This window comes from Pygoscelis adeliae, unplaced genomic scaffold (genome assembly GCF_000699105.1).
Source record: "Pygoscelis adeliae isolate BGI_AS28 unplaced genomic scaffold, ASM69910v1 Scaffold123, whole genome shotgun sequence".
NCBI classification, from domain to species: Eukaryota; Metazoa; Chordata; class Aves; order Sphenisciformes; family Spheniscidae; genus Pygoscelis; species Pygoscelis adeliae.
In genome coordinates this window covers 173,376-189,526 of record NW_008824650.1, presented here as the reverse complement: position 1 = coordinate 189,526, position 16,151 = coordinate 173,376, and the positions used below count along the sequence as shown (strand labels likewise).

Here is a 16,151-nt window from a genome sequence, read left to right as displayed (position 1 = left end):
CCCCCCCGCGGGTCCCGCGGGGGAGGGGGGCGGCCGGGAGCCGTAGCTCGGGGAGCACACGGTTGGCTGCGGTGGCAGGAGGAACAGCCACACGCTGAAACAGAGCAGCGTTGTAAGCGGTGGCTCCTGTTTGCCGCAGCCAGCCTTAAAGGGCGTCGCCTCACCCCCTCTGTCAGCCTCCTCTGCGCTGCCGAGCCACACCGCAGGCCTTTCTGCCGTCCCGGTGGGGATGTTGAGATCGCAGGGGAGCAGCTTCGGCCCCAAAGGGGTCGCTGACAGCGGAGCGGCTTCAGCCCCGAAGGGGTTGTGATGTCATCGTTGCCCTACGCATCACAGGCTTCCTTGTCTACAGCGAACTCGTCTGGCAGAACGGTTCAATGGGGTTTATTGCCACGGCCATATTTTTTCCTCGGGTCAGCTTGAAATTTGTGATTACTGCCATTCATTTTGAAGCTGTTCTGTGTACATGATGGGCAGTCCACTGGGGGTGAGATGGGGCTGACGGGAGAGGGGCACAGCTGGTGATTTGTGGATCCAGGGTTAACTTCTGCGCCTGGAATACATGTTAAGCTGTCTCCCGTGGTAGGCCTAGGAGAAAACGAGTGAAGTTGTAGGTTTCTCTTCTGCTATTGATGAGGCTGCTTCTGCTGAGAAGTATTATTCACGTTCTTGTAGGTCTGTCTGTACAGCCACATGACTCTTGTAAAATCAGCTAAAGATTATCAATGGAGCGTCATGGTTTTTACAAGGTACGATTTCACATCCTTTAAAATAAGGCAGAAGGGTTGGGAGAAGTGGAGGAATAGATAGATAAGCCCATTCCCTGTATAAAAATAATATATTCTTGTTTATATTCAGTGTTCTGGAAGGCAAGGTTAGCCTTTGGGATTGTTCTTAATTATATTGAAGTAAAAATGTGTTTGGGCATGCCAAACTTTCATAGTCCATAATGAATTTATTGCATATAATAATTATGGGCTCAGTAATTAAAACTTAAAACTTTTATTTAATATAAATGATAAATCAAAGATTTCATTTGACTTTTTATAAGTTAAAACTAGGATGTGTCAGAAACATCAATCTTAAATTTCGTATTATGGTAATTGTATGTTATGCTTCAAGTATGGGAGTTGCATGTGTATAAAAGCCTTTGACAAGTCAAAAATTGGCTAAGAGGAGAATTTCTTTTAATTTGGTATAATATAGATGTTTTAAAATCACTTATAACAATAATTATTCAAGGGGTTTTTTTTTCTTTTTAGGGCCGCTCCTCCAAACGAGAGACAATAGCAGTTTCTGCAGTTGCTTTACAGGATCATATAATACGCAGTCATCGGCTCCAGGATCTTTCATTAGCAGATCCTCTTAAGTCAAGGACAAGTAATACCAAGAACATTTACAAACCCATGAACAAAGAAATGGTCAGAGCGGTAGTAGATACTGGACTAAGAAAAAAGAGTTCTCACCACAAAAACAAGGAAGATGCAGAAAAGGAGTATGTTCTTGATCCCAGTCCTCCACAGCTAACGTTAGGTAAACCATTATATTCTGATTAGTGAATTTTTGTTTTTATTTAAAATAAACTAAAATGAGAAAGATAAGCTTTCTGTTCAATAAGATAATGCTAAACAGCATGAAATCTTGTTTTAACATTTGTCAAAATTCAGCAGTTTTGGCCATCAGGTAAACAATGAAATTGCCAAAAGTAGCTTGAATGTGTCTTTTCATATCTGAAATGTATTAAAAAAAATTATTCGTGTGACAATGAAGGTAAAAATGAAGAAGCTACTGTATCTTGATGAAGAAGAATTTTTCATTAAGAAGTGGGAAGTCTTTTACACTTTTTTAATGTTTTGTATATTGACTGTCATACCTTTCTTTACCTTATATTCTCAAGCAAACATCAGTGATTTTGATATTGTATTTATTTGCAGGAATGTTTTGTATTAAGATTTTTTTTTAAGTCTATTTGAAATGGGTTTTTTTATTCCTTATTCAATAAAAAGGCATTTACTAGTGCTGCATTAAACGTATTCTTTGTTAATATATACCTACCTTTACTCAAAGTTAAAAAGGTTTGTTTTTACAATGGTCCTGAGGCTAAACCCGGGAAGAATTAACACCTGTAGTTAAATACCTTTTTCAAATTTAGAAGCAAACATGCAACGAGATAAAAGTCACAGATGTGAGGGCTTGGAATGATGCCTGGTGAGAAAACTCACTTTCAAATAGCATTATAATAATACAGTTGTACAGCAGCGACAGACAATATTGCTTAAAAAAACAAAGCCAGGGAGCATCTTAACAGACCAGGAGTCCAAATGGGCTTCCCGCCTATCAGTTTCAGTCTTGTATTTCCCTTTTCTAAAGGTTTCTGCAGTATTCTTGCCATGAACATCTTCTTGTCTCCATCCTTTCGGTTGTCTTGATTAGGCATTTCTTAAAGGACCTTCCGGCTCCACAGTTTGCAGTTTTAAGCATAATACACTTTCATCATCATTAATAATTGTTTTATTTATTCTTTTTCATAAAAATGCCCTTAGGCCTCTCTGAAGATCATGTTGCCTTTGCTATAGTAACTGTCACAGTAGTCCCAGCTCTAAAGAGAACCATGTAAATCAATGAGGCTCCGTACAAGCACAGGCATCTGCCTTTTGGAATCAGCTGAAGGTTAAGAGGGTAACTTAAGATAATACACAACAAGTGAGTGTAACAAGTGATAGGACAAAGGTAGTAAGACAAGGTGATTATTACTATGTTTACATGGTTATAGTTCTAAAGATGGGAGGGTTTTTTCTCTGGTTCATTCTGAAGAGGAATTTGAAAGAAGAGAGGATAGTGGGGGGAAAAAACAGCAGAGAGGTACTGGGGTTAATGCAAATATAAATAATGAGTGATTCTGGAAGCTAAAGGTTGTGGTGAAAAAATGCAGCCCAAGTGTGAGCATGTTCTCTGCAATTATAAGAAAGACGAAGTATTTTCTCTTTAAATCACAGCATTGACTGAAACGTCCCATATGAATGCTTGTGCAAGTGTTTCGAAAGAATGTGCTGAAAGATTTTAAAAATTTGCAATTGTTTCTGGGTTTTGCTTATTAGTATTTTCACCTGTAGTCTCTCATTATTTTAAAATGCTTGTGTCAAGCTTTCTCTTCTTAATAAGAATTGTGTGGTTTAAACCTTACAGCTGAGAAACAACTTTGAAAATGTAATTTAATGCCCCTTCTTTTTCTTCTTGAGTTTGTGGGTAATCAAACAACATCTCACAGGCCTCTGTCATTAAATTTTTCTCAATAGGGACTTGAGTCCTAAAATCAAATAATAGTAGTTTAAAGGTTAATGTATGTAATCACTTTGCTAATGTTCATTTTAGGATAAATAACTCACTTGGTTGTAAAGGATGTGTCAGTAAATGGGTTGGGCTTGTAAACTTGATGCATAAGGATGAAAACTCTTGGATGTCTTGAGCTGTGATAAGTGTAGGCTTTCATTGCTTGTATTTATTCAAAGTGCTGCTTTGAGAATATCTTCACAGAGCCTTTTGCTTCAACTGCATATCCCTTCTTGTGTGTCCTGCTGCCAGTTTTCCTTCATCAACTATGTTGTATAAAAGCTTTCCTTCTAAACACCTGTATAACCTGTCCCTCACAAATTTCCCATCTGGTTTATATTATTTAGAAGTTAGGTTTTGCCGCCAATCTCTTCCTATTTGGCAGCTTTAATCATCCATTTGTGAAAGTTTTAAATAAGTATTTTTTCTTACCCTGGGGGTATACAAAAGGCTTTCCACAAAGCTATCTCATTGTCTTCCTTAAAATAGTCTCTGACCACAGTGCTTGAAGAAAATCAAGGGTAGGCATTTTTTATGTTGTGATACTGTCTTTCATGCTGTGACTGGTTTGCTCTCCCCTTGTATCCAGATTTTCTCATCGTAAAGACTATTGCTTGTGTATATTGGACTATCAAAACGGGATCTTGTTTCCTTACTTATTCACTGAAACTCTTAGGTATTACTGTCAGATGAAACTTGATATATGTTTTTACTGAAACTTTCATCATATATTTTATAATTTGATTCTTCTTTTGTAGCAGAAAGGCTGTTCTGTGCAATATATGCTCTTCAAGGGTTGAATGGTCAAGAGGGAAAGCACTCGTGGTTAGGAAAACTTCCTTGTCACTTGGCCACCAATTTCAGCAATTCATGTGTAAGCCTTAAGCAAAATACATGCTCTGAACTAGGTTTTAGACTCTAGAAAGTTTGCAGGATCCTTCATGCTTCTTTTAAAGCTCATGTTATTTTTCACCATCAAGAGCACCAGATTAAAGCATTTTACTGCACCAAAAATTGATAGGCAACGCTATTTTATGTTAATACAGTGTATATTTTACATTCTGAAATTACGATGCTGTAAATACATACGTATGCGCTTCGCTGCTTGACACGGAGTGGTTTGAATTCTAGCCCATAGCCTGCAGGCAGAGCTGTGAGCTCCTGCACGTGTGGAGGTGCTGTATTTGTGTCTGGGTATTGAGTTGTCCAGGAACTGAAACAGTGTGCCTCTAAGACAATTCATATTTGACCACCAATGTCATCCACGGCATTCATTGATTCAAATTTTCTTTTGATACTTAGGTTTACAGGCATTGCTTACTTTTGACTTGATACCTTTACAAGGGTAACAAAAGTAGCAAGGTGGGGTGTATGTGAACCAAACCATATGTAGAAAAAGCACTTTCCACGTAGTTCCAAAAGCATAAACTGACCCAGCTTGAAATCTCAAAACCATCCTGTTGTTGGAATCAAATTGATTTACGTTTGAAGGATGTCATGAGCTCACAAGGAAGTAGGTTAGGCAGATAGTTCAACTAAAGGGAAGAAAGTATTCCTTATAATTCCTTTAGTACCTCACAGAAGTTCTTTAAAAAGATCAAAGACAGTTTTGTGCAAATTTTAAATGATTAATGATATACATCTGTAGATGGATGAGCTCAGGAGCAGCATTTCTGTCTCAAAAAACAAATCCTATCCTAGAATAATCAGATACTTGAGCAAGTGGATCACCAAAACCCCATTCTTTGATTTGTTAGGATTCCTTTTCTCTTCATGACTAACTAGTATAATGGGTTTGGATACACAGTCTGTCTGATGGGGTTTTGAAAGCTTATACAGAACAAGTAAGTGCTGCTTATTAATGTCTGGTTTATGCAAAGATTTTGGTATGAATGAAAGAGTTGACCCTTTCCTTCCTGTTTAGAACTAAAACTCTCATATAGGTGTCATCGGCTTGCATTCTAACTATTGCATGTCCCTCTTCCTTTCTGGTTTTAGCAAATACCATTGAGGCCTCATCGTGGACTCATCTTATTGGCTTATTACACATACCTTGGACATTCCTCCATTGACTTTGGTCAGTCCACACAAGCTGCTTCCTCTGGTCTTCAAAGATGACAAAGATATATTCTTTGCTGTACCTACTAGCATCTTTTTTTACTACTGAGATACTGACACTGGACTTTATCTGCCATTTGTGGGGCTGGGGGCAAATATTGTAAGTACTTTCACCGATTCCTTCTTTGAGAAGGCAGAGATTTCACATGGACATGCAGCAAGGCACCTCACAGTTACCATTTGAGATCGACAAGCTCAGCTATCACAGTGACGCTATCGCTGGTGTCTTGTAACCATCTCTTTGTTTCTTTATGTTCTTTATTTCTCTTGCATCCGTCACAGTCTCATTACACTTCACCATTTTGCACCAGCAACAGTTTCTTATTATACCACTGTTCATTTTTATTTTTGAGAATACAAAAATGTAATGTTGAGGAAACCCTCACAAATTAATTCTAACAGAGATTTTGTTTGTACAAACAAAATTACGTTACTGTGCATTGTTACATTGTCTAGTTAATATTCCCCATCATAATGGCTGTGGAAAGGTATCAAAATAAATTCAAATTACTTGGCAAATAAAAGTTTACATTTTAAAATTTCCTGTGTAAATCCTGTCTGTAAAAGAGGTTCTGACAATTACTGAATAGCTAACTGATAGTGAGAAGTATGTTGCCTGCCAGTGGTTTGTCTGATTATAGACTTATATGAAGTATCTGTATAAAGTATTTTCAAATAAGTGCATCATCAATTAATTTCACGTGAAGAAAAACCATTGTCTGCATTTGCCAATGGGTTTTGTTCAGTGATTTGTTGTTGTTACTGTCTACAGCTCAGAAATTAGGCCTAGTTGGGCCGCCTTCCTTGCCACTAACTGCTGAAGAATGGGTAAAAATAAAGCAGAGATCCATACAGCACGGAGACTCCATACAGCCTTGTGCAATATGCAGGGAAGAATTTGCACTTCAGCCTCAGGTACATGTATAATTGTGTGGACTACACAATTGTATTTAAAAAAAATTTTCCAGAGTTACTGCTAAAAATCATTAGCTGGAGGAAGAAAGGAAAGAAATGAAAGATTCTACTTTAAGATGCCATTTAGCATTTAATAGCTGGACCCAGCTGTCAGTGGCCAGCTCTGCAAGTATTTTGGACATGGTAGAGAAAGGTTGGTAGTGTTTGTTCACTTCTGAAGTTATGACAGTAGAGGAAAAGGTAATCAGCCTTTTTATCTGTTCTTGCAAAACAGGTGTAGGCTGGTTTTTGCTTCATCTAAACTCCTGTTAGATATGATCCTAGCCTTCATTCATCAGAATGGCAAACGTTCACTAATTATGCAATTTAAGATATATTTTGTTTTCTCACAAGTTTTTTTAATCGCAGTTTAGTTCAATAGTTATTTCTATTTGGAAAATGGAGGTAGGTGTACTCTTAATACCGGTCAGTCACTTCCTTAGGTGATCTAAAGAAATGCTTGCATTTTACCTCGATGGCTTTATTCAATGCATGTGTGTAGCATAAGCATAAATACATCATGCTTTTTTAGATTCTGTCATCTACCATCTTGAAAATATTAAGCAAAAGAGACAAGTGACTGATCGGAGTGCTGCTTCAGAGAGGTGATGATGGTAATTAGAAGAATTATCCCAACTGCTTGCAAGTTTCTTTCCACATTGCATCTTAGGGCATTTTTTTCTGCCTGTTCCCTCTTTTAATTTTTCTTGAAGACTTTTTACCGCCAAGTTTGTGATGTGAATCAAAGTCTTTCAATAACCTTAGATACACGGCTTTTGCTTCCTTTTACAGCAACGTTAACTGAAGGTGTACTATTGTCCACAGACAGGTGGGGTGGGTCTGGCAAAAGACCACTCTGCCAATTTCTGGCTACCCTGAAAGTCTAAAGCTTGACAAGAGAGAGCAAAAGACAGCACTCATTAAAAAGGTTACTTTAGATTTGGCACAAAAAGGGAAATGCCTCTGGAATTCTTTTTGTCCTCAGTGTTTCTTAGCTTTCCTCCCTCAAGGGGAAAAAAGCCACTGTATCTGAAAGCTTTCCCTTCAGCTGGCTGCTAGCCATTAATCCTTTTGTGTTTGCCAGCTCAATAGTGCACACTGCTTGTTCTGGTTTTCACTCCTTTCCCAGTTTTTCCTTCCTCTAAGAGCCAACTGCCTTTTTTGTCCAACTCTGTATCTTTTGTCAGGATGGAGATCATCAGCATTTGGTGGGAATTTAGGTCAGATAAAGGTGAAGTTTTCTTGTAGCCTGTGAACATGCTTTCTCTTTTGTTTTTTTGTATGTGTGACATGCTGCGTTTGATGTATATCACTTCTTGAAATTTAACGTCTCTGTGGGGAAAAGGGAAAAAAATTAATCAGCTTTCATTTTAAGTACTTGTTTTACAATCTTTTCCTCCAGTCAGTAGCAGTTGGCATTTCTTTCTTTCTGCCACTCCATGCGTTGTTAACACAAAATTCACATATTGGTTTAAGATGTAATATATTAAGTAATTTCTATAGAAGGCTAATTTTGTTTTCACCAGAAAGACTGCAGTAGTAACAGAAAGAAACTGATGACCTTTCAGGCAGTCAGAATTTTTCTTGTCAGCATTTTTTACTTTTCAGCTTTTAGAATGGTTTAAAGTCAGGTTATTTTTTTTTTCCTTTGAAAAACAGGTGCTGCTTTCATGTTCCCATGTATTCCATAAAGTGAGTACATTTTTATATAACTATTCAAGCACATAATACATAAGTATTTTAATTAAACTACTTAAGTGAATATCTTAATGAATTAAATGTAATCATCTTGAAAAGTAATTTTGATTCCAGATTTTTATGGTAAGAAATATAATTTGAGGCTATTTTATGATAAGGCACTTTATTCCATTTTATTACCTTTTTTAAAACCATATGGGAAAACCGTTTGTAACTGAGCTATACATTCGTATACTAAGCGGGAATAGTTTAATTCATGAAATTTCACGCGAATATATGGAGATTTACAAAATTCTCTTAACATTTTAATTATAAAAATACGCATCTTGTAGAGTGTTCATGGACTGATTAATAAACTGTTTTTACATTCTGTAATCTATCCTGTTTCATCTGTTCTAATGATAAGAAATTTATTGTAAGTAACTGCAATTGTTTTTTCAGGCGTGCCTGAAAGCCTTTGAAAAATTTACAGGTAAAAAGTCTTGTCCTATGTGTAGAAAAGAGCAGTATGAGACCAGAGTAATACATGATGGGGCACGCTTGTTTAAAATAAAGTGCGCTATTAGGTAAGCCTTACTTCTGCTACAGGTGTTGTCACTGGACAATATTTATTTCTAAATAATGTTCCAAATGTGTTAAAACTTTAATATAATAAGAAACTAGACAGAACGAGTGCACTACAAAAGTTACAGTTTAAAAAAAAATGCATGAAGTGATTGTTTCATATAAATAATAAAGTTGTATAAATTTGAGTTTCCTCTTCTTGAGCAAAATTGTGTCTTACAGAATTCAAGCTTCCTGGAGGGGATATACTGTTAGAAAATGGTATAAAAACTGGAGAAAAACAGTGCCTCCTAAAGACAGCAAATTAAGAAAGCAATTCTTTGAGAAAAAGGTATGTTGCATTGCTGCTTTGGTCTGATTCAGCTCCCTTAAATCAAAATTCCTGAATATCAGCTCCCTGCCTCTTCATGTATTCCTTCTTGTTCATATCAAACAGGCAGCACTGGAGGCACTCGGTTGTTTTGTTGGCCTGTTCATTCCACCCTCTTTACGATGTAGAAGTAAGGAAAATAATTTAAATATTTTATTTTAAGGCCTGCCTTTTGCCTAGGCCAGCAATAGTGGGGCTTTTTGTGAGGCTCTGTATTTCCATTCTCTTTTTGATAAATCACAGTAATCTGTTTTCCTATAGAATTATATGAAGGGGGTGTAGTAAGGGGAGAAACAAGTAAGTCCATAAACAGTCATAACTTCTTTTCACTCTCATTGTTCCCTCACTGGACACTGAACTGGGTAGTTCCATTCCATAGCTTTGCCCTTCTCTAACTTCCGCTCAGATGCAAGTCAGACTGTAATAAATTGGGGTCCCGACCCCGTACAAATGAGGCCAAATCAGGTGCAGGCGTGTTACAATGACCCTGCTTGCATTTAAGCACACAGCTGCCGCAGAGTCCCTGTGCAATCCTCAAGTCCTCCTTTGCTAACTTCCAGTCTTCCCCCAGTTTAGTAACAGCCAGCCCAGATCAGCTTTTTAGTGACAAAAACTGCTCTGACACATCCTCAGCAATTACCAAACCGTCCCGCAGGGTAGGGAGAAGCTGCCTTCCAGTTGAGATTACCAAACAGCCTGGTTAACGGAGATTAACAAAGCCACGCAAGACAGCCGTTTAAATGTAGCTAGTGCATGCAACTAGGAAAATACTCTTACCAAAGCTGCAAGCTAAATCAGTGGTAGGTTTAAACCAATACTTAAATCGGTTGTTTGTTGGGTTCTTTTTTAAATCACTGCTTTAGTTAAACTGAAGAGTGCTTGCAGAAAAACGCTTGTTACTGTCTGTCATTATTTCTCAACGCTTGCTTGGTTGTATCCTGTTGGAGAAGAGCTTTGGAGGCAAAGACCCTCTCTTCCTATATTATGCATTTATGTATGATAGTGAGATTGGTACCCAAGAGGTGACCTGGCAGACTGCTGCAACAAAACTGGTACCACTGTTCTGCTTGCGTGGTAACAGTGGCAGGGGAGAGAGAGGAAATACTGTTCTCAGCCGTAACGCTGAGACAGCTTGCTGGTTGCTACGCTACCTTTGTAATCGATGCAAAGTCGCTCCCTGTAACAGAATGACTATAGAGGTAACTGAAGAAAGCTGATGTTACACTTGAAAGTGCTCAAACACTTAAGTTTGGAAGAAGTGAATCCTTGGGTGGATTGTGACTGTCCTCCAGTAGCATGATGAGAACAGCCACAGAAACACTTAGATTTTTCTGCATGGAAGACTGGGGAAACAGTCGTATGCTTCTTTCCCAGTAAGGCTGTCAGTTTTCTGTGGGCTCAAGATACCATGCTTAGCTATAAACAGGGTCTCGGTAAAGGGAAGTTGAAGGCTTCTAAATACGCTGAAAGTTGCCACTGAGTGTCATTTGCTAAAATTCTCTCACCGAACTTCAGATGGCTACAGTAGGAGTCCACCAAGCTACCTACAATGGGCTAGCTTTTAGGGCCCCTATCTTAGATACCTGTTTTAGGGAGAAACAGCCTGATAGACTGCCCGCATTTCATCACATGATTATAAGCCATGGGAAGGTCTTCATTTAACATAATTTCCATATATAGTCCACAGCATTAGGAAATCATTCTCATGATTTCAACCTTCAGGATTTTGCAGGGAACAAAATGGGCACTACCTTTTCACCTTCTATTAGGAATAAATTTATAAAGTCTTCTCATATGGATTAGCCATGTTTAAATGAATTCAGTACCAATTGTGATTAAAGGATATATATTTATTTTTCTTAGTGGCTTTCAAGTGGGAATTGTAGATGAGTTTTCCTGCTGTTCGCTCTTATACTTTTAAGTGTTGGTTAATGAAAACACTATAAAGAAATTTTTCACAAGGAACTATCCATTTCCAGATGCTAAAAAGCTTTTCTAAGATAAATTTTGCCTGTCAAACTTGTGCTGTGCTTTTAAAATGTCACTCCCCAAACATCAGCATAATCAAACGGCATCACAATTGAAAAAAAAAAAAAAATCTAACTTTTCATAATCCTACCTCTTCTGGAAGGATCACAAAGGTTAAACGTCAAGTTTCATACACTTAAATAAATATCACAAAATAAAAAAAAAGCTCTGAAATATTAGTACTAGGAAGGACACATATTACTTGTTTCAGGGTGCTGCAGTAGCCCTATTACACCTATCGTTAAAATTTTTAATAATCTAGATCGAAGGAGATAAGAAAGGTCACTGAAACCACAGTAGGCTACTTTTTAGCACTACTATACACAGAAAGCAGGGTGTTGCTTCAGCATGTTAGGTAGTGAATTTGTTTGATCCTACCTATAAAGTTACTTCTGCATGTCATTTAATTGTGGTATAGTCTTTTATTGGTGCAATTAAATCTTTTCAAATGCATTACATTATCTCCAGCTTTGCTAAAAATCCTGCCATTGTTTAGGAAGCGAGGTAAGTAATTGTGAAATGATGTAGTTGACTTTAGTTTCTTCCTCCCCCCTCCCCATGATTTCTCCCAACGATTTTAATTTAAATCTCACCAAACAGTATAATGGTCCTGGAATTTGTTTAGTCGCTTGACTTCCTTTATCACATGGAGATGGTAAACATTCTGTTGCTAACTTGAAGTGGCTCCAAGCAGCAAAACTAGGAGGATATTAAACCAGTAAAAGCTTATCAACTGATTCATTGATATGCTGTAAATTCCAGTCTTTTCATTTTACTTTTGAGGGTTGCCATAAGTCAACACATTAGTAAGCAATTTGCTGACATTGGATCACTTAAAAAGGCTTCCCTGCGGACAAAGTTCACCTCGGTGCTTTGTTTCATCGTTTTATTTTATCATAGTCTTGTGCTGCTGTACAGATGACTGATGTAGTCAGTCTACGCATACCGATAGAGTATTTTGATACTCAGTTTATGCCATTCTGTTCAAGTTTTAAGAAGTCCCAGATGTAAAATATAGAGATAGTGTTTTCAGAAAAAAATTCAATTAATCAGTTTCGGTTGTTCTAGGAAAAAAAAGGTTATTCAGTATTATGCATTAAAACACAGCAGAATTTAATATTTAAATCCTAGAACATGGTAACACTAACAAATGATACAAAATGCTTATTTCCTTTCTGTTCACATTGATAGTTCGCACTAGTCAGCAAAAATTTTGGGTTAAATTTCAGTTACACTTCTTTTTTTCTTCCCAACCTTAGACTTTATTTGCTGATTGATGGATACGGGTTGGGTCAGGTCATACTGCAGAAAATACAGGAGTAGCTCAAAGCAGATAGTATCTTAGCAGCAGGGGAACTTAATAGATCACTGTCTCAAGCAGGAGAAGAGTTTTCCTCTCTTTATTTTTACAGTTTCTGCTCAAGGAGGCTCGTGAGAGGACTTTCAGGATCACCTAGTGAAATGGGGAAGAGAACGACACGTGCGAGCTCAGGGAAGAAACGGAGGGCTTCTCCCCGCTGAGGGAAAAAGGGACAAGCGGTACAGGCACAGACGGAAAGGGGGCACTGCTCGCTTAATGCAACCCCAGCCCCTCCCTGCCCCCTGCCTTCAGCTCTCCTTGTTGGTTAGTTTTCCTCAGCAGCCTGTCTAGTTGTAGTGCAGCTCACAAAGACGGGCCAGGTCCTGGAACTGGCCGCATGCTGTCGGTGCTCTCACGTCCACAGAAATAGACACCGGGTAAGGACAGAGGTGAAACATGTTGCTTTTCCTCACACTTTGGGTCCTGAGAGGCTATTAGAAAGCACTATCATGGCTGCCCTAGCTTTCTATTACATCCCCCAGGCTTTCTTATGAAAACGGTTCAGGTCTGTTCGATACCCGTATAAATGAAGACCAACCTTAAATCAGGACCAAAAGTGTTTTCAAATGGATCAACCTTTACTTGACGTTGAAGAGAAACCATGAATTATATAAGGTTTAGGTGTAATCTTACCCTGTTCTTCCTGAAGTCAAATTTTAAAATGAAATCAGTAAGAGCAGTTACAATTGCGATGCGGAGTAGATTCAGTTCTAGAACCTAGGTAGCAACAGTTCGGGTGAAACTTACTGGGACTGTTACTACTTCATTAAATACACAATCACATTAAAATAGTAAAGATGTAACCTGATTAAAGTGTCATGCATTAGTATTTTGTGTCTCATTCGGGAAGCCACCAATGTCATCTTTTGGGATTGTTTGGAGACCACAAAGTGTAAATATTGAAGGAGGCCTGGGGTGGGATTCTTGTTTGTTTGGTTTTTTTGTTTTACACGTAGCACTGAAGGTCAGCGCGCGTGTTTGCATGGGACAGAATCAGATTTTTTTCCTTCTTGTCAGTGAACAGTCATGAGGGGAGCACAGGATTACCCATCTGCTCTTTGCTAGACATGGAATTCTCTCCGAGTACAGAAGGGGCTGCTGCTTTTCCTATCGCACTGTGATATAAATACATACGCTGTACAAGGAGTCTCAGGGGATTTTTTTCTTTTTCTTCTTTTTGTCTTTAAGTTATGTTAAGATGATACATCAGCATTAACTAACAAGGTAATTAAATCCGATTTCTACTGACAAATGGATACATCCTTTCAATATACTGCTGTGTTAGGGATCATTTGGAAATACAGTAAGTCATAATAGGTCTCAGTTAGCAGTGAATCAGACCATAAAATAAAAAGAATACACAGGATCAAATCTAATGTGAAGAAGCAAACAACTTGCCTTACGTGATGGTTTTCACCATTGCCCTTACCTGGACGCTTCTAATGTTTGTCTCTAAAGTCTTTATTGCAAAACATTATGGGTTTCAGTGGAAGACACTTTCATACTTGCACATTATGGACATAATTGGACTCGATCTTAGAGGTTTTTTCCAACCTTAATGATTCTATAATTTAAAAAAAAAAAACATTAACTGATGAGTTTTTTCATAGTTTTAGAAGGAAATTTAGGAAATTCAAAATTTAAATGAAATCTTGGAATGTTAAGTGAGCTTTTCAGACAGTTTTTGTGGGTTTTTTGTGGGATTTGGGCTCTTGATTCCTTGGGTCTAGAAAAGTTCACTTTGAATATTCTGATATATGCTATGAAGGGTCACTTTAGCAGCTGTAAGGGAGCACATGTCCTGGTAGAGAAAAGCTACCGAAAAAAAAAACCAAGAACAGTGAAATGAAAGAATAGGAGAGTTTTCAGGTACCATCAGGCTGTCTGACTGTGACAACAACCCTTCTGCCACCTCACCTCCCACTTCCCACCTCATCCTCCCTGAAAAAGTGGCTCCCTGTTTTCCTATCAAGTTTTCACTCACAGGAGATGCATGGAGAGAAAGGCTCACATTGCACGGTCACGATACAGGTGTCGGAATGTTCCTTAAAAGTGCTGAAACGAGCAGAGTCACAAAAGACACCTCTGAGGCTCATGTGACTCCCTACAGAACTTTCAGATATTGTGGTAGCAGTGAGAGAAAGCGGCCACAGAGAGCTGGGATTGCACTCAAGGAGGCGGTTAAGAAAAGCATCCATTGCTTTGAGGTATGCATTTTGCTGAGCACTGAGGGGAGCATCTTCAGATATGACCACCAGATTGCTCAGGCCTACGTGCAATATGCAGAAACACATTTAAGGCAGTAGGTCGTAAAAGCCCATACCAAGGACCACGCCTAAGATGCCTCTTCTCTCGGTGGGTATCACGCCTTCAACTAACCCCACAGCAGATGCACTGGTTTCCCACCAAATAACCAATGCTCCTTTCTGTAACACAGCTGTACCCTCTGTGCTGCACCCATATGGGTTAAAAAAGTTCAGTGACGACAATCCCGTGTTTTCTCCGAAGGATAACGGTCCGTCAGTGGAGTCTGGGGACCTGATGCTTTTAACCTCTAAATCAGCACGGACGCCAGCTGCGAATTGGAACAAGATTCCATAGATCACGCAGCTCATCGGGTCCACTTGTCCGGTCCCTCACAATCCATCCACATATGAACTACCTGTAAGTAAATCCAAATCTAACAGCAGTCCGTTTTCTTTTCAGGTTCAACAGATCAGCAATCGACTGTTGAGTTCCTATGACACCAACCTAGATGAATTTTTTTCTGAGATAGATTATTCTATAGCTGCAAGTCGAGATGTGTTTCAGCAGTTGGAAGGAAAAGAAATATTAATAAGTGAAACTGACTGGGAGAGGATCCAGATGCAGGTTGGTAGGCTTTTTTTTTTGTTTGCCTTTTTTATTTTTAAAGTAGTTTTGCATTTCTGAGCTCTTTTACACTCTATTTGAGGCATAGCAGCCTTTTCAGCACAATTGAGTGTTTTCTGTTTTCTTAAATTTTAGTCCAGCTGTTCCAAATCAGAAATATTAGAGTTTGTACAGTTCAGAGGTTTACCTCAGCAGCATCTCTCTCCTACTCAGTTAAAGAGCCCAAAGAGGCTGTAGACAAAATTGAGAATCAAAATGTTAACAGTTTCTCAAGATACGTTAAAGTCATAAAATTTGAACGTCTGAATTAGCATATTGCTGATATATTTACCTTCCATTGTTTCACTGCAGGTTGGTTTGTTTGTTTTTACTCAGGCATTTCGGCAGGAGATATTTGACTGTCCTATCTGCATCACGCCCCTCAGCCCCGCAGTTCATCCTGCCTGTCTCTTTTCTGGTAACAGCAACCAGTTTTCACGACAGACTGTTCTGCTTTCTTGTTCACATTTGTTTCATCGTGCCTGTCTTCAAGCATTTGAAGAGTTTTCCTTGGGACAGCGACATATTTGTCCTTTATGTCGCTCATATTATCAAAAGAAAATCCTCGAGTGTTGATACATATAGCTGATAATGAACCACCTCCTAGGTCGTAGCTGACAACACCTGGACTTCTACCTTTGGAGCCTTTTCAGAGCCAGATCTTCCAAGAACAGATGGTTTTGCATGGACGATGGTACTCGCCTTGTATTTAGAGAAATAAAAGTTAAAAGGGTGCTGTTGCTCCCCTTTTATACTCAGTTTCACCTTTGGTCTTCCAGCATTTTTATTCTTCCTCCCTCTGTCGCTCCCACCTTCCTC

At 38.6% G+C, this 16,151-nt stretch overlaps 1 protein-coding gene across 1 annotated transcript; it reads left to right on the top strand.

Moving 5' to 3' along the window:
• The first annotated feature begins 725 nt into the window (after positions 1-725).
• On the top strand, positions 726-15,908 carry RNF32 (ring finger protein 32). The gene is made up of 8 exons (XM_009322487.1): positions 726-749; positions 1,263-1,533; positions 6,221-6,363; positions 8,062-8,094; positions 8,542-8,666; positions 8,887-8,995; positions 15,129-15,293; positions 15,669-15,908. Exons 1-8 carry the CDS (start codon positions 726-728, stop codon positions 15,906-15,908), a joined length of 1,110 nt encoding a protein of 369 aa, XP_009320762.1.
• The last annotated feature ends 243 nt before the right edge of the window (positions 15,909-16,151 follow it).